Source organism: Tursiops truncatus, chromosome 16 (assembly GCF_011762595.2).
Source record: "Tursiops truncatus isolate mTurTru1 chromosome 16, mTurTru1.mat.Y, whole genome shotgun sequence".
Taxonomy (NCBI): Eukaryota; Metazoa; Chordata; class Mammalia; order Artiodactyla; family Delphinidae; genus Tursiops; species Tursiops truncatus.
In genome coordinates this window covers 29,754,537-29,777,755 of record NC_047049.1, presented here as the reverse complement: position 1 = coordinate 29,777,755, position 23,219 = coordinate 29,754,537, and the positions used below count along the sequence as shown (strand labels likewise).

Below are 23,219 nucleotides of genomic sequence, written 5' to 3'. Positions count from 1 at the left end.
TAGAGTCTGCACCATTTACGTTCCCACCAACAGCACACAAGGTTCTTGTTTCTCCACATCCTCACCAACACTTGTTATTTTTTGTTTTACTCATTTATTTTAAAACAAGCATTCATTGAGTACCTACTATGCCAGGGCTGTGCTATGTACTTGGCAGAAACTGGGACTGGCAAGATGTTAAGTCACAGTCCCCCTGCTCTCAGGAATTCAGGACACAATGAGGGAAATAGTCATGTTCAAGAGAAAGATTGAAATGCAAGGTGAGGGACTTCCCTGGCGGTCCAGTGGTTAAGACTCCGAGTTTCCACTGCAGGGGGGTATAGGTTTGATGCCTGGTTGGGGAACTAAGATCCTGCGTGCTGCGTGGCCAAAAAAAAAAAAAAAAAAAAAAAAAAAGAAAGAAAGAAAGAAAAAAGAAATGCAAGGTGATAGGTGCTTAATAGAGATGAAAGAGTTCTGTGTAAACACAGAGGAGGAAGTGAGGAATTATTTGGGGAAGTCTTTACAAAGAACCTGATATTCAAGCTGGATGTTAAAAGGTGAGCAGGGGGAGATGAGGTGGAAGGAAAGGTAATCTAAGCCGACAGAACAGCACACAGCAGCCAGCCTCCAAGATGGCCTCCAGGATGGCCCCGATAATTCTCACCTTCTGGTAGTTATGCTGTTGTATAATCTTCCCACTATGCATTGGAATGTTGACTAGTTCGCACTCGTAAAACCAACAGGATATTGTGAAAGTGACAGTGTGTGACTTTTGAGGATATGGCATAGAAGACCTTGTAGCTTCCTGCTTTGCTCCCTCTTGGATTTCCTGCTCTGGGGGAAGTCAGCCTCCATGTCGCGAGGACACTCGAGATGCCTTCTGGAGAGTCCCAGGTGGAGAGGAACTGAAACCCCTTGCCAGCCTGTCAGCACAAGAGCCAGCACCAACCAGTCTGCTATGTGAGGAAGCCAATCCTTCAGCCCCATCAAGCCTTCAGATGACAGCAGCCCTGGCCAGCATCTGAGTACAACCTCACAAAAGCCCCTGGGCCAAAACCACCCACCAAGCTGCTTGCAGTTTCCTGCAAAAACCACCCAAAAGCCAAATAATACATATTTATCATTGTTTTAAGCTGCTAAGTTTTTTGGTTTTTTGCGGTTTTGATAAGCCAGTAAGTTTTGAAATAATTGTTACACAGCAAGAGATAACCAATGCAGCTAGAAGCATGAGAAGATCTGGTATATGCAAGAAATGGTGGCATGAGAGACCATCGCCAGAAACCCCAAGTTTAGAGAGGCTTCTGAACAAGTCTGTGTAAGAGTGGGTGAGAGCGCCATCTGGTGGAGAAAGCTGTGCTTAGACATTCCCTTCTCTTCCTGCTCATATTTTTCCAGCTTGTTCTACCTAACATTTCTTGCTAATATTTCTCCAAGAGCCCCAGTGAAATTCAATTATGTGGACCATATACACACTTGCTTATAGATTCAAAGACTAACCTCTGAAAAATGTCATGTTAAGGTATTAATTATCCTCTTTTTCTATTTTATTTTCTCCCTTAGTCTCTCCCACCTATCAGCTATCCAGGGGAAAACATCAGTGGCACCAGGATTTGAGGCAAGAAGTGAAGACTCAGAATGCTGGAGAAGGGAAGGAAGGAACCAGGAGAACTTGATTATGAAAAATCAGAGTCAGTTCCCAGAAAGCAGACTCCAGTTGACCAGTTTCTAGTTACCAGGGGAAGCCTTTGTTCATTGATGGGCCATGACTGTTGTCCCTTTCTGGTCTTTAGAGCCTTTTTGTATCCTCCAGTGTTTTCCTCAAGTAATGTCTAGGAGTTCTGGAATGATGGCCCTCAATTCTATAGCTGCCAGGAGAGAGAACCAATAAAACTACTAGCTACAGTCAGCCTGAGGCCAATGGTCCAGGCAGACCTAAGAAGGAGGGATTTCAAAGAAAGTGAAATCTACCTTTGGAGTAAATTACTGAAGGTGGAATTACAGGTAAAGATAATGAAGAAAAAACATTCTTCTTTCTCTGCTTCTCCTAGCCTCATCTTAAAGGAGAGGCAGAGTCCATCAGACAAGACTGGCCCAGCCACAAAGCCAGGCCCGTTCCTCTAAAAAGCAAGGGGATTTCTGAATATAGTTTAGTGGTGAGTGGCTGATTTGTATCTGTCTACCTTCTGGCTGTTTGGAGGGGGAAGTGATTCCTTCTGGCTGGGGCAATCAGGGAAGGAGTGTAGACATTTGACTCCTGCCCAGATGAATGGGTTGGATTTGGACCCAAGCACAAGTGGGAGAAGGGCATTCCTCCCGGAGCTCACAGCACAAGCAATGTAAGGAGACCAGAATGCAAGGGGCACTTGAAGGTAACAATGGAGGAGTTCAGTTGGCTGAAGTTAAGAGGCTCCTGTAGGGAAGTAGCAGGGGATGAGGCCAGTAAATGCAGACTAAGGTGGTTATGGTATGGTTGGGGGAACCAGGGTCAGATGACACAGAGGTTAAAATCCCAGCTCACAGTTGCATACTAGCTGAGAGACACTGAAGTTCCTTGACAAATCTCAGATTCCTCATCTGTGAAATGGCGATAACCCTAATAGCGTTGTTGGAGGAGGACTAGCTAAGATAATGCCTACAGAGAGCTTAGTCCAGTGCCTGGCGCCTGGTAAGCCCTCCGTAAATAAATGTTAGTGTTATTATTATTAATGCAAAGGCATCGGATGCATGCTTTAAGGGCGATTAACCGGGCAACACAGTGAGAAGTGGGTTGAATTGGGAAGAGCTTGCCCAGGACCCTGTACACAGTAGCTACTCAGGAAACGCTGAACGGAATTGCATTCTCTGCTAGGCATTGGGCAAGCAGGGATATGGTTTCTGCCTTTTGTAAGCTCACGGTCCCCAGGGGGTGAGGTAAGTGCCAAATTTGGTGAGGGGAGGATGCAGACGTAAATTCTTCAGATTAGCTTCTCTCCAACTGTTCCCTGCCGGAATCCAAAACGACGCGGGGACAGCGAGGGGTGGGGTTCCCTAAACTCCCAGGGTTTAGCGAACCGCCGTCGGGTAGGACTACAGCTGAGCCCAGGATCCTGGCTGAGGAAGAAAAGGCGCGCAGGCGTAGTGCGGACGAGGGCGCTCACCTGTCCTAGAGCGGGCGGAGCTGAACCCGGGAGTCGGGCGGGAGGCGGGGCGGGAGCGATGACGTCAAGGGCACGCCGCCGCCGAGCAGTCGCGTCCCGGAAGCGAGGGCGGGGGAGGCGGCGGAGGTTCTCAGTACTGCGACTTCAGAGAGGCCTTGGGAAGAGGCGCGTCGTGGTGGGGCGGGCCTGAGGAAACGCGCCGGGGTCCGGTGGCCCTATCAGTGCCTCCTGGCCGTCCCCGCCCCTTCCCCACCGTCGCAGCGACCGCTTAGGTGAGGTGCCACCCCCACCCCACTCTGGTGTGTCCGCCGACTGTGCGGAGTTGGGCGCCAGAACGCCGCGGGGGCCGCCACCTGCTGGCCCAGCGACCTTGGGTGTGGTCTTCTGTGGTTTGGGTCTCAGGGCCCCGTCCGGCTCCCTGGGCTGCAGGGGTGATGGTCCGGCCTCTGCCGGCGCAGACCTGCTTCACCCCTTCCTGGGCGCTTACTTCGCGCCCGCCTTGGGTCCTTTCATCCTAGCTCCTCCAGAGGGGGTCTCGGGTTCCTGGTGGCCCCTTTGTTACCCTCCCCTTCAAACACCCTCCTCCCCTCGTCGTCCCAGATCGCAGCCCCTTGCCTGGAACTGGCTTTTGTTGCTGTGGGCCAAGGGTCTACCTCCTTGTTTACTGCTTAGCGTTTGGGTCGGACTTTGAAATTAGGAGAGACGGTGAGAGTTTTGTGGCTATCCCCATCAGAGAAGAGAGGAGGGAATGGGGTTTTATGGAAGGTGGTGACTGCCCCGTAGGGTTCAAGGGGAAAAAGGGGTGGGTAATGGGCAGGGATGGTTCAGGAGGTTGTTGGGAACAGAAGGGAGAGGGAAAGCTTAGAGCATGCAGCAGGGTGGAAGAAAGCTCTGGGGTCCTGGAGGGTGGGCAATTAATTCACTCACTCAGCGAGCATTTATTACATTCCCATTGTGTGCGGAAACAGTGGTGAATGGAAGATGTAGTCTTTGACCTGCTGGAACTCAAAGTTAAGAGGGGCAGACTGGCAAGAAAGAAGGGAGTTTTGCTTGGTGTGATAAATGCTGTTAGGGTACTGAGTACATGATCCTTTGGGAGCATTGGGGAGGGTCTTCCAGTCCAGACTGGGGTTGTTGGCAAAGACTTCTCAGAGCAAGGGAGTGCTGTTTAAGCCGATACCTGAGTGATGAGTAGGAATTAACTAAGTAAAGAGTGGGAGAAAAATATTTCAGGACATCGTTTCACTTGAGACCCCAGGCTGCCTCTCACCAGCAACCATGTGTGCTTGGTCTTCATGGTTTATACTCTTGATGGGTCTGTGGGGAAAAGAACATTAGATGGAGAGTCAGAAGAGCAGGATTTTATACAGTTGACCCTTGAACAACGCAGGGGTTAGGAGCGCTGACCCTCTGTGAAGTCAAAAATTGGAGTATGACTTACAGTACGCCCTCCCTCCACGCGGTCCCTCCGTATCCGCCGTTGGGCATCCGAGGATTCAACCAACTGTAGATTGTGTAGAACTGTAGTATTTACTGTTGGAAAAAATCTGCATATAAGTGGAACCGTGAAGTTCAAACCCATGTTGTTCAAGGGTCAGCTCTATCTGGGTCATTCACTTCACCTTGCTGAATGTGTCTTCCTCTGTGAAATAGGCTTTCCACCTGTAGCCCTGCCTACCTCATAGGTTTATTATGGCATCACATGAAATAATGCAAGTGGGGCTTCCCTGGTGGCGCAGTGGTTGAGAGTCTGCCTGCCGATGCAGGGGACATGGGTTCGTGCCCCGGTCCGGGAAGATCCCACATGCCGCGGAGCGGCTGGGACCGTGAGCCGTGGCCGCTGAGCCTGTGTGTCCGGAGCCTGTGCTCCGCAACGGGAGAGGCCACAGCAGTGAGAGGCCCGCGTACCACAAAAAAAATAATAATAATAATAATAATGCAAGTGGAAGTGTGTTGGGCATTGGAAGTGCAATGCAAATGTCAGGGATTCTTATGGTTACAGGATGCAGACCTCAGAGCGAGAGGGGTGTGGGCCAGAGGTGAGCCCCAGCATGGTCCCCGAGGCTCCCCTGGAGTCTCCAACTGCTCCTGCCAAGTCCCCGGCGTTTGATCTTTTCAACTTGGTTCTGTCCTACAAGAGGCTGGAGATCTACCTGGAACCTCTGAAGGATGCAGGTGATGGTGTCCGGTATTTGCTCAGGTACAGATTTTATTTAGGGTTGCTCTAACCTGCTGGGCCTTCTGCCTTCCTGCTTTGTAATTGCACTGGCCACTCAGGCAATGGCTGGGTTATCCTTTCTGCGCTGGTGAGGAGCAGTTCTGGGAGGTACTTTGGGCCTCTGGGTTTATTCTAGACCCTGTGTCTCAGGCCCAACCCAGGAGAGGCAGGCACTGGGAACCATCTGGCCTTTCACCAGGGTTTCTTCTTTGTGGCTGAATAAGCTCATACCTGAGGACTGCTAGCTAGCCTTGACCATTGGGCCTTTTATATCCAGAGCAGGCTTTTTTTCCCCTTCTCTCCCAACATTAGCATAATTCATATTAAAATTAGGATGCAAATAGCTATGAATAAGCAGATACTATTTTCACTAATCCTTTAGGATTATGGCTCTCAAAAGTTTTTGTTCCTGTTCTACTTTGATTTTCATCCTTGGTAATTTTCTTTTTTCTCCTTTCAGCTCACTTTATTTCTTATGCTAAAGTATTTAAAATTATAGATATATACCACTCTGCTCCCTAAACACATTATTTAGTTTGTCTCTAAATAATAATGACTTTTTAAAAAAAAATAAGGTAACATCATACCTAACACAATTAACAATGATTCCTTGTTGTCACCCTATACCCAGTTCATATTCAGATTTTCTCAGATGGTGTAAGGAGGGGCTCGCTTTGTAATCCCACCATGACCAACTAGCTGAAATGAATCGTGGTCTTCCTTAGGGGAGTGTGTGGGCTCTGGAAAGCACGGGGCTGTGCTCTCTGGCGTTTTCTACTGTGTGTGTGTGTGCACGTGCGCGCATGCACCTGTGCATGCAAACGTATGTGTGTATGTATATACATGTGTTTGTATGTATGTGTGTTTTGCCTTTTCGTGGCAAAGCACAAAAGTTAAATATATCCTGCCCTTCTCCTTTTCCAGCACTGGTCTCTTAGTGCTTCTTGGCACTAATGTATTAGGATTTTTCCATTTTATGAAATTAGAAATCTGAGGATGTGGTGGGATTGACTAAGCTGGATGGAGGAGGAGCATCGGGACTCAGAAGCCCCCAGGAGCTTATGGTCTGCGAGCCGCTGGGAGATGGAGCGCTGGTCTGTGAAAGTGGCTGTCAGATTAGTTTGTGTGTTTGGTTGTTCTTTTCTTAGTAAAGAGGATTCGACTTTGCAGAGGGATCTAATCTTGAGCTTCTATGAGGTCTGAAGCCTGGAGCTACAGTAGATTTTTAAAAGACTTCTCTCTTCTGGGATCAGCTACTCCGGTAGGTGGGTCTCCATGACCAAAGTGTCGGTAAAGACAGATAGAATGGGAGAGGCTGGGAATTCCCTCGCGGTCCAGTGGTTAGGACCCTGCACTTCTACTGTAGGAGGCGCAGGTTCGATCCCTGGTCGGGGAACTAAGATCCCACATGCCACGTGGCATGGCCAAAAAATAAACAAACAGATCTTTAAAAAAAAAAGAGAGAGAGAGAGAGGCTTTAAAATGAAAGCGATATCAGTGGCTGTGTGCTATTTTTATTTCTGAGATGGGATTGGCCTTAGACCTGACTTAATTTGCTTTTACCCTGGTAGCAGCCGCTAGATGGGTCTGAGGCCTAATTAGGGTGGTGTAGTTGGAGTGTATGGAATTTTAAGACAAAAGCAGAGAGAGGTCATTTCACTCCCTTACTCATAACTCTTGTTAAAAAAAAAGCACCCCATAAATTAGTTAACCTCATTTAGTAACTGTGAAATATCCCAATTAGAGCAAAAGAAAATGCATTGAAGTTCTGAATACATTGCATCTTACCTGTTGATTTTTCTATTTGACTCTCTCCTCTGAGGGCCCACCTTATATCCACTGACACTGCTCTTTAGAATATAGGTGTCAGTGGCTTCGTGATTACGTCTGTGCTCCCTTTACCCTGTTAAATGTCCTTTATCAAGGACTAAGCCAGCACCGTTGCTCGTCTTCAGCAACCTGTCTCTGATTTTCTTTCCTCCGTCTTTGGGGGCTTCTGCTTGGCATTTGGTGGTGGTGGGAGCTGGGTCTGTGTTTGCTTCTAAAAGTTCCAGTTCACTTTGGGTGTGTTTGCTGAGGGAATGCCAACCCTGGTTTTGTCTTCATTTTTTATATGTTGAAATGAAACCTTTATTATTTTCTTTCCTTTGGAATTAATGTATGTTTAAAACAAACTCTCAAAATCACAGAAATAAGAGAAAGTCGCAAATAAGGTCAAAGAAATCCTTTACATTTTGTTCTCTCGGTTTCCATATTAGATGAGTCTTGTGCAGTAAGCATGTGTTCTTATGAAATTGTAAAAAAAAGAATACGTTACATATCAACTCTGTCTCAGTAAATACAAAGAATAAAGGAAAACTCTTAAAGAAGAATGTCATCGGCACCTCTTAAAGAGAATAGAACCTTACAAAACACAGGTTAAACAGGGTTATAACATTAACAGATCATTTCATAAATTCTTCCTCCTCCTGGGAAAAGGTTCTACAGGTCTTCTGGTTCTGAGAGGATGCCCTTTCTCACCCCGGGGCCTGAAGTGTGGCCTCAGCTCCTCTCCCGGTCGCCTGTCCAAGTGAGAGACCCACTTTTCATTTCTCCCTGACCCTCTGAGCTCCAGGGCCTCCTCTTCCTCCTGGTTTTGAAGACCCGCCTGTGTGCCCGTCTCCCCTTCCTGGCTGGAGGGGCAGCTGTCTTCAGTGACCAGGACTCTCTGTGTTGTAGGTGGCAGACACCATTGTGTTCCTTGCTGACCTGCCTGGGCCTCAACATCTTGTTCCTCACCTTGAATGAGGGTAAGAACCAGGGGCCAGGGGTTTTTTGTGAATGGATGTGGGGAGGAATCTGAGAAGCGGCCCATGTGAGGGAGCCGCCTGTGTCGCCATGGAGTTGGCCTCCCTCTGTGTCTGCTCGATGTCAGAACACAGGCTCCTGAGAGACCCACCCTGGGCTAGAATCCTGGCCGGGCCACTGGTGTGACCTCAGAAGTTCTTTAACCTGTTCATTAAGGCCTAATTTTCCTCATCTCTGAAGGGAGGATAGTAACAGTGCTTTCCTCAGAGGGTCGTTGTGAGGAATGAGATAATCTATGTATAACACTTAACACAGTTCCTGACACGGAATAAGCAGTCAGTACATTATAGCTGTTATTATTATTTCCTTCTGGACTGAATGCTGATGCATTAACCTTTTCCCATTTTGGTTTCTGGGGTCATTTGGGGACATGACATGGGGTGAAGGTACTAGGAAGGTGAGCTGATCAGGGATTTTTGCCACATCTGTTGATTTTCTCTGGCTCAGCAAGTGAGCCTGGGCGGGGCTGCTGGGCAGTCACCAGTGGTGAGGGGTCTGTGGCATGAAGCCTTTGAGGTTGATGTGTGGACGGGTGCGTAGCTGGTGGGGTCCTGGATAGTGCTGTCTCCTGGGGACCTTTTATGACAAGGTATGCTGGGACCCAGCCCTTTTAGTCGGAACTGGCAGATGGCTGCAGAAAAAGCCAAACCCCTCAAGGGAAATGAGTGAAGGGCCTGGGGCAGAAGTTCTGAGGAGCTGAGTCCTTTCTTCATGCTTGTTCTATTGAATTCACATTTCTCAAGTGTCTCCTTTGCCTCCTGTGGTTTCAATGGGTTGAAAATAAACCCGTTTCACATAAAACCTCATCTTCTATGTCTTAGTAGGACTCTTCTTTGTCTGATTGAAACTCAGATATCCTTCCCAGGCTGTTAGATTTTTCTAAATATATTTCCAAAGTAAATCAGTTCAGATGACAGATGTTTAACAAGCATTTACTCAGTGCCCAGTGCTCTGTTCGCTTGCTTTGGAGGGTACCATATTAACATGGAAGAAGTTCCTTCTTTGGATTTTCTTTTAGCCTCACCATTGCTCGATCCACAGTGGTCTGTGGTATCCTAAACTCCAAAGGAAGGCTTCCAATCTGCCCTGGTGGCCCAAAAATCAGACTGTCAGTCATTGGGAGCTCCCAGCGGCCAGACTCCAGGCACGAGCCACCTGCTGTGTGCTGTGTGCTAGTGTAGTGATTTTTAATATTTTAAAAAAGGGGTCTGGGGCTACAGCAGTGACCAGATGGGGGAAAGTCCCAGCTCTTAGGAGCCTACATTCACAGAGGAGCCAACGACCGTATGTGTAATCTGCCATGCGGTGATAAGTTCTATGAGGAAAACTAAAACTGGGTTAAGGGGCTGGAGGCCGTGGGGGGGCGGGGGTTCTGTTTCATACTGGGTGGTTGGGGGAGGTCTTTTGGGCAGAGACCTGGAGCAGGTGAGGGAGCGAGCACGTGAACATCTGGGTGGGCGGAGGCTCCTGGTCCTGCTATCTGCTTATCTGCAGTGTTTTTGCTCCCATAGGTGCATGGTACTCAGTGGGTGCCCTGATGATTTCCGTGCCCGCCCTGCTGGGCTACCTTCAGGAAGTCTGCCGGGCACGGCTGCCCGAGTCTGAGCTGATGCGGAGGAAGTATCATAGCGTGAGGCAGGAGGACCTTCAGAGAGTTCGCCTGTCTCGCCCTGAGGCCGTAGCTGAGGTGAAGAGCTTGTGAGTATGGAAGGGGCCAGGGAGGTGAGGGACAGTGACAGTACCAGCTGCCACCACACTGAGTGCTTGCTGGGCACCAGACATCGTAGTGGGCAAACCATGGATGTTATTTCATCTTTTTTTTTTTTTTTTTGCGGTACATGGGCCTCTCACTGTTGTGGCCTCTCCCGTTGCGGAGCACAGGCTCCAGACACACAGGCTCAGCGGCCATGGCTCACGGGCCTAGCAGCTCCGCGGCATGTGGGATCCTCCTGGACTGGGGCACGCACCTGTGTCCCCTGCATTGGCAGGCGGACTCTCAACCACTGCGCCACCAGGGAAGCCCCTCCTTTCATCTGTTTAACAGTTCTGGGAGGTAGCTACTATGATTGTCCTCCATTTATGGATGAGGAAAAAGGCAATTGACCAAGCTGGGATGGGAATCCAGATCTAGCTGATTTCACAGTTTAGGGTCTTGACTGAACGCACGCACACACACACACACACACACACACACACACACACACACGAGCCACTGCCTGGGTTCAAATCTCAGTTCTGCCATTTAATTGCTGTGACATTGGGCAAGTTACTCAGGTTCCTCATCTGTTAAATGGGATAATTATAGGCTTACCTCATAGGTGGTTGTGACAATTAAATGAGTGTCTGGTACCCAGGAAGTCATCATCACTATGCTGTGGAGGAACTTCCCTAAATGTGACAGAGCTGGTACTTCTGAGGAAGCACCTTACGACTGACTGTTGGATAACATTAACCATAACAACTTCAGTGGCTCTCTTGAAATACAGCAGGGGTTCTCATCCCTCCCTGGGCAGCAAAGGCCTCTGTGGAGCTCCAAAGGAAACTTATAAACCAGTGGAGGGCTGGGCCCCACCCCAGAAATTCTGAGTCAGTTATCTGGAGTGGGGCCTGGGTATCTGCAGTTTTTCAGAAAACGTTTTCACTTTGAAATTTTAAACTTACAGAAGATTTCCAAGAATAGTACAAAGAACTCCCACATGCCCTTTACCCGGATAGAACAATTATTAACATTTTGCCACGTTGGCTTCATCTATCTTTCTACACTAAGACATTATTTTTTTTCTTTCTGAACGATTTGAAAGTAAGTTACAAACATCTTGCCTATTTACCCCAAATACTTCAGCATGCATTTTCTAAGAACAAGGATATTCTCTTCTATTTCCAAAGTCCTGTAATCAAAATTAGGAAATTTAACATTGATAACATTAGCATTAGTACTATTATCTAATAGTTGTTCATGATCAAATTTTGCCATTTGTATTAATAAGGTCTTTTATATAAGTTTCTCCTGATCTAGGCTCCAATCCAGACTCGTGGATGACATTTAGTTTTTATGTCTCTTTAGTCTCCTATGAACTGGAATAGTTCCTTGGTCTTTGTTTCTCATGACTTGACATTTTAAAATAGAACATGTTTATTATTTTGTAGAATTTCTCTGCATTTGTGGTAGTTTGGTTCCTCATGATTAGATTCAGGTTCTGCATTTTTGGCAGGAATGTGACAAGTGACATTGTCGTTGTATCATATCAAGAGGTACATGATGTCACTGTCTGTTATGGGAGATACTAACTTTGGTCACCTTGGTGCAGGTTTCTCCACTGTAAAGTGACGATTCATTTTACCCTCTGGAGTTAGTAATCTGAGGGGGGATACTTTGAGACTTTGTAAATACTTGTTCCTCATCAAATATACACCCACTACATTGAAATCCATTGATAGGTCTTACTTTCATCAATTTATTACTATGATGGTTGCAAAGGTGATTTTCTTTGTTTGTTCTTTTTTCTTTTTTTGCAAAGGTGCTTTTCTAATTGTCATTATTACCTGACATTCTATAAGAAAGAGCTTTTCCTTATTATCAATATGAACGTAGGAATTTTAAATTTTATTCAGTGGGTTATAATTTATTATTGTCATTGTTAATTTTGATCTCAGTCCTAGATTTGTCAATGGAGCTCTTTTGAACTGGCCCCTGTGTTCTTTCAATGTGTCCCCATCATTTTTGAGTGCTTCCTTATTCTGTGGTACAACAGAATGTTCACATTCATCTTGCACATTCCCTGCCCTGTTCTAAAATCAGTCATTTCTCCGAGGAGCGCTTCAGAAACCAAGATCTGGGTTCTCATTTCACAAGCATGTGCTCTTTGCTTTTGGGGGGCATCCATTTAAAACAACTCTTCATGTCAGTCTACCTTACGTCCCAGGTGGAGACACATTGCTCTACATCCTGCCATTTATCCTCACAGCTCCAGTGCATCTGGGAGGTGGGTACCCTGCTCCTCCTATTATAGAGGAAAACTGCATCCTTGGAAAAGTTAAGTAGCCAGCCCAACATCAACATCTAGGAAGAGACCAAAGCAGGAACCTTGGCAAGGGTTCAAAAAAGGGGGCTGAAGTGTACGAAGTTTCCCCAAACTCTCTGATCCCTCTGGGTGAGGCAGGGCGTATAGCTTGCACAAGCCCCCTCCCTATGTTGTGTCTGCAGCTTGATCCAGCTGGAGGCCTTCCTGAGCCGCCTGTGCTGCACTTGTGAAGCCGTCTACCGCGTGCTGCACTGGGAGAACCCCACCGTGTCCTCACAGTGAGTGCCCGTCCGCTCCCACCACCGCTGCCCTGAGGACCCCAGGCAAAGCCAGCTGCCTCGAGAGGGCTCCTGTTGCCCTAGCTCAGGGGAAAAGAGCCTACTAGGCTCTTGTGTGCAGACCTGTACGTAGGCTTGTGGGCTTGAATGCGCTGCTTTTGTTCAGACACCTTCTTTTAGGTGCGGTCATAATATTTTAATAATAGAAAAATAACTCACCATGGAATCTCCCACCCTGATACAGCAGCCAGTCTCATGTTTGGATTGCCTTGTAGAGTTTGTCACATGCAAATGCTCTCTATAGCTCATAGTGTATGTGAGAACCCGTTTTTTTTTTCACTTATTGTTATCATATAACTGGTTTTCCATGTTGTTACATAGCTTTTGGAATTACTTGTAATACAACATTAATATAGATGGTGATTATACTATACTTTATGGAACCATTCTGTGATATATTTAGTCAGTTTCTACTTTTGGTTACTAACCCTGTAGTGCACATTTTTATGGGTATAGCTTTAATCTTTCGAAATTTTTTTTTTCTTAGAATACTAGGATGGAACTATTGAATCAAATGAAATGAATGTTTTTAAGGCTCTTTGTATATGAATAATAATGACAACTAATACTTGTTTAGCCTTCCCCTGGTGCCAGGCACTGTGCTCAAGGCTTTCCATGGTACTGTCTCACTCTTGGTAGTAACCCTATGAGGAAGGTGCTATTTCAGTCCTCATTTTTTTGGGCCGCACCACTCCACATGGGGAATCTTAGTTTCCCGACCAGGAATCGAACCCATGCCCCCTGCGTTGGAAGCACGTATTCTCAACCACTGGACCACCAGGGAAGAGTTAATCCTCATTTTACATGTGAAGGAAGTAACACTCAGAGAGCCAAGGGACTTGCATAAGGTCACACAGCAAGAAGTGGCAGAGCGGGATTCAGATCCAAGTCTGTCTTATTCTAGACTTCAGAGTCTAGATCCTGAGGAGAGATGTGTGTTGGACCAGTTTAGGCGGCCCCGCCTGTGTCAGTTGTGACCTGTTGGTGGTTGTAAATCCTTCCTCCTCACTTTACTTTCCAGTTGTTTGATTAGCAGATCTTGTCAGCTTATTAACTGTTCCCATAGCTGTTTGTTGCCCAGACCCCCATGTGGGTGTGCCCTGAACCAGTTTCCTTCTGATCTTACGAATCTCTTACCCTGTGGTTCCTCTCTGTCGATCCAGGTTCTATGGGGCTCTTCTGGGCACGGTTTGCATGCTGTATCTGCTGCCGCTGTGCTGGGTCCTTGCCCTTTTAAACAGCACACTCTTTCTGGGAAATGTGGAGTTCTTCCGAGGTAAGCCCTGAAGAACCTGACAGAGATGGGACCCGGCTCTGAGGGCTGGTTAGGCTCCCCTTTATCTCTACGGCTGATCATCTGTTTGCTGTGCCTTCCACAAGGGGGCAGCACCACACTAGGGTCCTCCCTTGGAGAGTGGTGGACTCTGCCTCTCAGATGTTCAGTGGGATACAGGGGAGGCTGCTACTAGGGGTCCCTTTCCCTTCCCCAGACAGATGAATCACTACTCACGTGACATGGTGGCTTCTGGGAGACGAGGGAGGGATGTTTTCCCAGTGTTGCCATCCACCTCCCAGGATGCAGCCCCCCAGGAATTGCTGCCTCATCTCTGTGATCCCAGAGTACCTGTCTGCCGTCTGGCTTCGAAAGCACTGAAACAGTCTGGAGAGGCCTTGAGCCGTAGAAGCCTGGGCCTGTACATATGTTGGGGTGATTGCTATACTTGTTTTCCTCCCTGTGGTTGGAAATTAATTATAGAAGCCATGATTTATCAGGCACTTACTACATTTAATCTCTCTTTAACAATCTCATGGGGTAGGTATTGGTACATCTGTCTTGTTTATGAGGCTTGGGTTAGGTGACTTGTTCAGAGTTATGAGGGTGACTGTTTCCTGCTGCCGAGAGGGGGTGCTGGAGGAGGCGGCCAGCTGGCTGCAGTAGTGGGTACCCCCAGAGCACTGCTCATTCCATCCTGATTCTGCCTCCCACCCTGTTCTCCTTGCTCTGGGTAGTGGTGTCTGAGTATAGGGCATCTCTGCAGCGGCGGATGAACCCCAAGCAGGAAGAGAGTGCCTTTGAGAGCCCGCCACCGTCGGATGCCGGGGGGAGGGGCGCTCTGCCGGACTGCACACCTGCACCTGCGCCCACGCCCACAGAGGTGAGTGCCCCTAACCACCCAGGCAGAGCCTGCTGCGGGCGGGCTGCCCAGCCTCCCTATTACCAGCTTGTTCATACCAAATAACTCCTGGGCTGGCCTCTAGTTCCTGCTCCTTCCCAGGCCCATCTCCTCTGAAGTGCTTAATGGTAATGACATAGTTAACTAGTAACAAGAGCTACGCTGTGCTTTATTGAGTGTTTACTCTGCTGTTCCAAGTACTTTATAGACGTTAACCCCAGGAGGTGTAGGTTATTTCTGAGAATGAGATTATTCTCCTTTGTAGAAGAGAAGGCTGAGGCACAGAGTGGTTGTCCAGGGGCAGTGGGCCCAGGACTCAGATCCATGCCCTGTGGGTCTAGAGCCTGTGCTCTCAACCACAGTGCTCTCCAGCCACTGTACGTCCTTTTGTGGCCTTGGTCCCATCTCCCTGTCCTGCTAGGTTACAGACTGCTCTCTTTCCCCTGACTTCTTCCTTTCTGGCAGTTGTGTCATTTCCTCTGAGGTGTGAACCGTTGTTTTTCTTTTCTTTTTCTTTTTTTTAAATTAATTAATTAATTTTTTGGTTGTGTTGGGTCTTCGTTGCTGTGCGCGGGCTTTCTCTAGTCGTGGCGAGCAACTCTCTGTTGCGGTGCGCGGGCTTCTCATTGCGGTGGCTTCTCTTTCTTGCAAAGCACAGGCTCCAGGCATGCGGGCTGCAGGAGTTGTGGCATGCAGGCTCAGTAGTTATGGTGCATGGGCTCTAGAGTGCAGGCTCAGCAGTTGTGGCACACGGGCTCAGTTGCTCTGCGGCATGTGGGATCTTCCCGGACCAGGGCTTGAACCCATGTTCCCTGAATTGGCAGGCGGATTCCTAACCACTGTGCCACCAGGGAAGTCCCTCTTTTTTTTTTTTTTAATAATTTTTTTTATTTTAAAATTTTTGACTGTGTTGGGTCTTCGTTGCTGTGCGCAGGCTTTCTCTACTTGCGGTGAGCGGGGGCTACTCTTTGTTGCGGTGTGCGGGCTTCTCATTGCAGTGGCTTCTCGTTGCAGAGCATGGGCTCTAGGCGCGCAGGCTCAGTAGCTGTGGCTCGCGGGCTCTAGAGCGCAGGCTCAGTAGTTGCAGCCCTGCATTGGCAGGCGGATTCTTAACCAGTACGCCATCAGGGGAGTCCCTTGAACCATTGTTTTGAGAAATCTGGATGCTGGCTCCGGGGAGGTGGCCCTACCTTTGGGGCAGGGCTGCCATCTCTCTGACTGTAATAGAGTCTCTCTCCCCAGGACCTCACGCCAGGCAGTGTGGAGGAGGCTGAGGAGGCCGAGCCTGACGAGGAGTTTAAAGATGCAATTGAGGTGGGTGGCCTTCCCCGGCACCCTCAGCTGACCAGGTCAGAAGTTGGGTGGTCCTGGAGCCATGTAGCTTCTCACATTCCAACTCTGGGTTTTTAAAGTTTTCTTATGTCCAAGTGAGAAGCTGAAACTTGCTCTGAGCTAAAACTCACTGGTTCAAAGGGTGCCACTGAACCTCCACCCATCCTTTTGCTGACCTAGCATCTGTCCTGGGTGCCCAGGGCAGGGATGGCTCTGGAAGACTCTGGAAAACGCCCTGCTGGGGGAGTGGGTCATTTACTGCCTTGGCTGGGCTGTGGGCTTGGTGCCTTAGATGTGGGGAAGGCAGATGTGGAGGAGGGCACTGCTGGGGTCTCTGCCTGCTCTTCCGAAGGATGAGGGCTGTAAGATGTCCCTTTGACGGGTGAGGATGGGACATTGGAGAAAGCAGTTGCATGGCCAAGTGCTAAGGCAGAGAGTTAGACAGTCTTCCTGGTTTTAGGACAGTGGTTCACACTCATAGTTTGCAGAAGTGTTTTATTTGGCATGAGAAGCTTTAATATAATTTTTTGAGCCAATATTTAAAAATGGAGAGATTGCGGTGGAAACTCTAGATTTTCAGTTTTTCTAGAAGCTCGGAAGCTCTGGGAGCCCTGAGTCTGCAGCAGTCAATGTAGCCGAGGAGTGGCTGTCTCCTTTAGAGCAGTCACACAGTCCTCACCACTTCCCGTCCTCCCCGGTCACCGAGTCCTAGTGGCAGTTGCCATTTATTGTCACGTTTGCACTATGGCGTTTCTTTTTTTTTAAATATATATTTTAAAATTTTATTTTATTTATTCTTTTTTTTTGGTTGTATTGGGTCCTCGCCGCTGTGCATGGGCCCTCTCCAGCCGAAGCAAGCGGGGACCGTTCCTCACCGCGGTGCACGGACCTCTCACTGCGGTGCACGGACCTCTCGCCGTGGTGGCCTCTCCCGTTGCAGAGCATGGGCTCTAGGCACACGGCCCCCAGCAGTTGCGGCACGTGGGCTCAGTAGTTGTGGTTCACGGGTTCCAGAGCGCAGGCTCAGTAGTTGTGGTGCACGGGCTCAGTTGCTCCGCGGCACGTGGGATCCTCCCAGACCAGGGCTCGAACCCGTGTCCCCTGCGTTGGCAGGCGTACTCCCAACCACTGTGACACCAGGGAAGCCCTATGGCTTTTCTTATAGTTGGAAATCACTTCTCTTCATGTCTCTTTGTAAAGTGGGGGATACAAGAAATGGAGGTTTTGTGAGTTTTCACCAGGCCTATGATTTACACCCAGCCCGCTTTACTATTATTACATTAGCCTCGTCCATGTGGGCATTTACATTTTCAGCTGCTAAGATTTCTCTAAGACTTGAAGCGGCTGTGGACTCTGAGTCTTGGTGGTGGTGGTAGGGAATATATATAGCAGGGGCTTTCAAGCAGGTTTGTTCATGACCTAGAGTAAGGAACACATTTTACATCTTGACCCAGTTCACACTTATGTCTGTGAAATATGAAAAACTTAAATAAAACGAGTTTCCTGAAAAATACATTGTAAGGGATATTTTCTTTCCTGTTCAATTCTGTTCTATTAAGATAATGACCAAATTAATTTCACCCAGTTTGAAAAACAGTAATACACAGCTTCCCCCAAGCTTATTTGATGTTGGGGTCCTTTTACAGGGGCCTCTGTTAACGTCACCCTTTGGGACGTGCTCAGACAAACTCAGCATAGCACTTATGTTCTTCCTTTCCTTTGGGGGCCCCCCTCCCAGCAGCTTCCTTCTTGCTATCTTCTCTCTGTTTTCTCTCCTTCTCCCCTGCACCTTGGGAGGCAGGAGACCCACTTGGTGGTGCTGGTAAGTAGCAGCCTTGGTGAGGTGGGCAGGGGCTGGCGGGATGGGGGGAAGGGTGGCTGAGCCGGTGGTCGCCACGCCTCTCGGGGTCCGCCATGCACGCAGATCCCGGAGCCCTGCCACAAGGTGGGCAGAACTGGAAGCAGCTTTTCCCACAGGAGGATGACGAGGGGGCCCCGTGCCCGGCAGAGGATGAGCTGGCCCTGCAGGACAACGGGTTCCTGAGCAAGAACGAGGTGCTGCGCAACAAGGTGTCGAGGCTCACGGAGCGGCTTCGCAAGCGGTACCCGACCAACAACTTCGGTACGGCCCAGGGGAGGGCTGGTTGGGGGCGCCCCGGCCGTGGGGCCAGAGGTGCTGGGTTACGAGGAGAGCAAGGAGTAAAGCTGTGTCCACAGGACCCTGGGGAGGTAGCACATGCACAGAGGGACTGAGAGGGAGGGAACGTGGGTTCCTTCTTGTGTCTCTGTCCTTATTAAATTTTGAGGGAAGATGAGGAATTCAGTTCCAGAAGCGCCACTCCGGGACTGCAGAGAGGTGTGGTCCTGAGGCAGGCAGAGCTGTGGTGGGCAGTGGAGTATAATGGCTGGGAACTGAGTGTGGAGTCTGAGCGCCTGGTGCAAACTCCAGCGCTGCTGGATGTCCTTGAGCAAATTATTTAACTTCCCCTTGCCTCAGTTTCCCCTTTGTAAAAGGTGGATAATATAAGTTCTTACCTCACAGGGTCGTTGTAGGTCTCAAACGAGGTAATGCTCATAAAGTGCTGGCACGTTCACAGTAAGTGCTTTGTAAGGGGCGCTGTTAACGTGAAAGGCCCTGGTCCATCCCGCAGGTGCCTAGGAGCCTGTCTGGATCTTTCCAGTCCGATTGGAAGCAAGTTGAAGGAAACAGTGCCTTCCCCTGGGGATGATGGAGCCCTGATGTTTCTTCTCCCCAGCCAAGCTGGTAGATTGGCTAGTCCTTATTTTACTGGGCATGGAGGTGCACCCAGGAAGGTAGCTTTGGAGAAGGGCGGACTTGACTGTTAGCACAGCTCGGAGACCTGGCTCTGATCAGGAGAGTGGGAGTCGAGCCGAGCCATTGTGATGAAGTTATAGCTGAAGCCTGGGGAGCCGGTGACTTGGGAGTCACCCTGGTCCTGACGCAGAACTTGCTTCTGCCTGCTGTCAGCTGACAGGAGGAGGACGGTCTGGCTGCGCTGTCGGTTCTGGTGGGAGTGAGTTCCGGGTGCTGCGCCCTGGGAGAAGCCGCTGGGGTTTATCTTGAGGCGTTTGACCCCGGGCGCTCAGGGCCTACCTTCCTGCCCCTGCAGCAGCCAGGGCAGTTGTTTCCTGAGCGTTAGACCTCCTGGACATGCTGTTTCTTTCTGCTCTGTGAACGTCCCCAGTCATTCAAGATCCCTTCCTTTTATTTGTGATGATCGCTGACTGCTGCCGAGTGCTCTGTGTTCAGTGCACTTTCACGTACACTGTCTCATTTAGTCCTTAGAAGCAGCCAGGTTCTGGAAGTCCCAAGTGACATTACACAAGACTTAATACTCTTGTTCTGGCAAATTATACTTTTATATCTATGAATTGTAAGTAAAGCCCCTTAGATGTTCCCATTTGGTGGGTGAGTAACCTGAGGTTGAAAAGAGTGATTTGCCCAGAGTCTTCAGCCAGTACATGGTCGAGCTGTGTCTCAAATCCAGGTCATCTGATTTGACTCCCATGTTCTTTCTTTTTTAAATTTATTTAATTTCTTTATTTTTGGCTGCGTTGGGTCTTCGTTGCTGCACACAGGCTTTCTCTAGTTGCGGCGAGCAGGGGCTACTCTTCGTTGGGGTGCGTGTGCTTCTCATTGTGGTGGCTTCTCTCGTTGCGGAGCACGGGCTCTAGGCGCGTGGGCTTTAGTAGTTGTGGCGCATGGGCTTAGTTGCTCCGTGGCATGTGGGATCTTCCCGGACCAGGGCTCGAACCCGTGTCCCGTGCATTGGCAGGCGGATTCTTAGCCACTGCGCCACCAAGGAAGTCCCCATGTTCTTTCTAGCTCATCATCCTCCCTTTGCCCTGTGTCTGAAGTGCCCTGGTTTTATGCCTATCCTGTTTCTGTATTTGGCTTTTGGTTCAGATAATCCCAACCAGGATAGGTGAAGGCTTGTCAGGTTCCCACGAGGATGGCAAAGGCAGAAAGTGCTTCTTTTCCTAAGCCCCCCTTAGCCCTCCATTCTTCAAGACTGCTTGCTGTCCCTCCCTTGAGATATTCTTAAGCTCTGGGCCGTGAGGGCAAGTGTAGCAGCTCTGTCTTGGGTCTGCCTCCCACAGGCCGGGGTGAGTGAGCTGCTTTGGGGGCCGTTCCATTCTGGCTGCAAGTGGATGAAGGGGATGCACGGGAGGAATGAGGGCAGGCTGCTCACGAGCTCCTCCGTGAACTCCGAGTGGGAGAGTCCTAGTGGGAAGGTCCCCTCTACCCTGGAGGCTCCGTGACCATTGCCTTGGCAGGTCTGTGTGGTCTTAGGCTCCTTCCTGCTCTCTCTGCCCCCGTGGCATCTTCACATGGTGAGTCAGGACCTTGGCTGAAAACGAGCAGGAAGAGTTGGTCGGTGTCGGAAGGGATCGGGGTGCCCTCCTCCTCCGCATGCCTACCTGAGATGGCATCGGCACACAGAGCCCTCCCTGGCTCCAGGTCTGTGCGTGGTACAGGGCTGTTTCACTAGACCACGTGGCTGTCTTGGGGCGATTGGCCCTGGTACTCCATCCAGTTGAGAGGGGCCAGAGTGTCAGTCTTTGAGCAGCTCCTTTCCCCTGTCCCATGCCCCTTGCTAAGGAGAGCCGGAGGTGGGCTGCCTTGACCTAATTTGTAGTGTGGGGGACAGAGTCTTGGAGCAGGCTGTTTCCTGGGTTGGCATTACCAGCCAGCGGGGCGCTATGCTCTTCTCTCTTTTCCTCTGCCAGGGTCACGGGCTGGCTGACAGCAACAGCAACAGCATCTGCCTTAAGCCCATTGTTTTCAGGTTTCTCCGGCTCCAGCTAGGGTCCCCTCTCCTTGAATGCCGGGAGTGTCCTTTAGCAAGAGCTGCAGGGGATTCTGGCTGGATAGAGGAAGGGACCACATCGCTTTGGGCCTTTGTGTGAAGGTGAGGCCTGGTGCTGTGTACCTGGCCAGACAGATGGTCCAGGAGGCCCAGCAGTGCGCCCTGAAGCTGATAATTCCTCTGGTTAGATCACAGGAGGCCTTTAGACCCCAAGTCTGGAAACCTCCTTCAGTAATCTTGTCCCCTCTCAGGTTTTTCTAGGACCCTAGCCGGCTCTCTTCTGGGCCCACAGCCCTTGGTTGGCCTCTCTGGTCCCCTTTTGTTAGCCACCCTCCTGCCTAGTGTGGACCCCTGCCTTTTCTCCCCTGGCTCACTGCCCCCCACCTGCATGGAGATTTCTGTGTTGAACTATAGTCAGTATTCGTGGCGGCAGCCCTTGCACCTTTCCTTGTTCTCATAAGTTTTTGCTTCTGCTTCTGGAGCTCATTGAAGTCATAAGGGCCCAGTGTGGCTTTTCCTCTCCTCCTCCATCCTTTTGATTTTTTTCACTCACCTGCATGTGCCCCCTTCATCAGACTGTGTCCTTGTTGCAGCCCACCTTTTCCTTCTTTAATTTTCCTGGAAGCAGGGGTGGGTGGTGAGCACAGCTTCTATTAAGCCCCTTTGCCTTGATGTCACCTTGAAAAGAATGGTCGGGGGAATTCCTTGGTGGTTCAGTGGTTAGGGTTCCGCTCTTCCACTGCAGAGGGCATGGGTTTGATCCCTGTTCGGGGAACTAGGATCCTGCATGCTGTGTGGCGTGGCCAGAAAAGAAAAAAAAAAAAAAGATTGGTCCCCTCTTCCCCATCTTTCATCTCTTCTTACACCCCCCTTGCCTCCTTCCAACAGTTTTCTAAGCTGCTACTGGCTTCTCTGCTGGAAACCGTGTCTGAAACCTTGTCGATTCGTTGTGTCTGGTGGTTTAGGCAGGATCTCTTTCCCAGCTGTATATCGCCCCATCCGTCCACCACTCTTAGTGCCTGCACCTCTTGCCCTGTGCATCTTTTTGGAAGGTGCCTGGTTCTGAGCTTCTCTCCTGGAATCTTCAGATGACAGAAAGCAGGAGTCTGGTGTTTTAGGAGGCATTTCTCTCTTTAGCTGTGGGCAGAGTACTTGTAAGGAGACACTTTGGAAAGGGTTGTGTCAGGCAGGTTTCCTTAGAGATCATTGGAGCCACCTTCTCTGAGGGATGCCTGTTGTCAAGTCCCTGCCAACGTGGTGTGATTTCCAGGGGGTAGATTCTGCTGGATGCTCTGCGATTTGGGCTGGCCCTACAGGTGGGGGGTCTCTAAGCCCCAGGTGGGAGCAGGGGCAGCAGCAGTGTATAGTCTGGGACATCGATTCTCGGTGGCCTTCGGTTTTTCCTTCTTAGTTTGAATCCCTCCTTCTGGCTCTGGATCTGGACTTTGCACTCTGCTCCCAGCCAAGGAGTCTGGGCTGGGCTGGCGCCCTGAGTGTCCCCATTTAGAAGAGTCAGGAGAAGGCGAGAGTTGCAAGGCCTGGGCTGGGTCAAAGCTGAGCTGCTGCCTCTGTTTCTCAGGGAGCTGTACGGGCTGCTCGGCCACCTTCTCAGTGCTGAAGAAGAGGGTAAGTCTTCTCGAGGGTGTGTTTGCTGGGGACTTGGGACGAGATGTAGGGGAGTAGCTCGAGGTCACAGATGAAGTCTGACTGCTTGGGCCACATTCGGCCTGAGGTCTGGTCTGAGGTTTGCTCAAATGAGTGGGTCTCCGGAGCCCTGCCCCTGTGCCCATGCCTTCACCAGCCTTCTCGTGGGATGTCCCATCTGGTTTCAGTCCTGACCCGCTCGGGCACCTCCCCACTCCCATAGTTGTCCCAGGTTCTCTGGGTGGGGCCAGCTGGTGGAAAGGAGCTCCAGGTGCCCGGGGGCAGGCGATCCACGACTGACCCTGGCTCTTGTCTGCAGCGGAACTGCAGTAACTGTGGAAACAGCTTCTGCTCTCGGTGCTGCTCCTTCAAGGTACCCAGGTCCTCCATGGGGGCCACAGGTGAGTGGTGCAGGCTGGGGGTCCGGGCAGCGGGAGGGCGCGCCTGCCTCCCACCTCCTCTGGGGGCTGCTGTGTGTGGGCAGGGAGCCAGGGGTCAGTGAGAGGTCCAGGGAACTCGGGATCTCCTCCATCTCCCTTTAACAAAGGAAAAACGAAAACATTTGATGCGCGGACAGGAGTATATATATATAAAACGCACCTGAATCGTGAAGCGCAGTAAGGACTACCTCCCACCGCTCACTAAAGTTAGAAAATAGAGCACGAGCAGCACCACCAAGCCTCCCAGCGCCAC

At 49.9% G+C, this 23,219-nt stretch overlaps 1 protein-coding gene across 8 annotated transcripts in view; it reads left to right on the top strand.

The window, feature by feature from the left end:
• The first annotated feature begins 3,215 nt into the window (after nucleotides 1-3,215).
• ZFYVE27 (zinc finger FYVE-type containing 27) overlaps nucleotides 3,216-23,219 on the top strand; it is a 100,527-nt gene continuing 80,523 nt past the window's right edge. For 2 of the 8 annotated variants that reach the window (XM_033841956.2, XM_033841957.2), the window contains exons 1-11: nucleotides 3,240-3,391; nucleotides 5,122-5,319; nucleotides 8,056-8,126; nucleotides 9,696-9,882; nucleotides 12,389-12,484; nucleotides 13,708-13,820; nucleotides 14,555-14,700; nucleotides 15,961-16,032; nucleotides 18,028-18,172; nucleotides 22,462-22,508; nucleotides 22,846-22,927. In XM_033841956.2, coding sequence (XP_033697847.1) covers nucleotides 5,123-5,319; nucleotides 8,056-8,126; nucleotides 9,696-9,882; nucleotides 12,389-12,484; nucleotides 13,708-13,820; nucleotides 14,555-14,700; nucleotides 15,961-16,032; nucleotides 18,028-18,172; nucleotides 22,462-22,508; nucleotides 22,846-22,927 — 1,156 coding nt within the window. In that variant the 5' untranslated portion in view covers nucleotides 3,240-3,391; nucleotide 5,122. Of the gene's footprint in view, nucleotides 3,392-5,121; nucleotides 5,320-8,055; nucleotides 8,127-9,695; nucleotides 9,883-12,388; nucleotides 12,485-13,707; nucleotides 13,821-14,554; nucleotides 14,701-15,960; nucleotides 16,033-18,027; nucleotides 18,173-22,461; nucleotides 22,509-22,845; nucleotides 22,928-23,219 lie in introns of those variants that run through there. The other 6 variants (XM_073794104.1, XM_033841954.2, XM_033841955.2 and 3 more) reach the window with 6 other exon arrangements.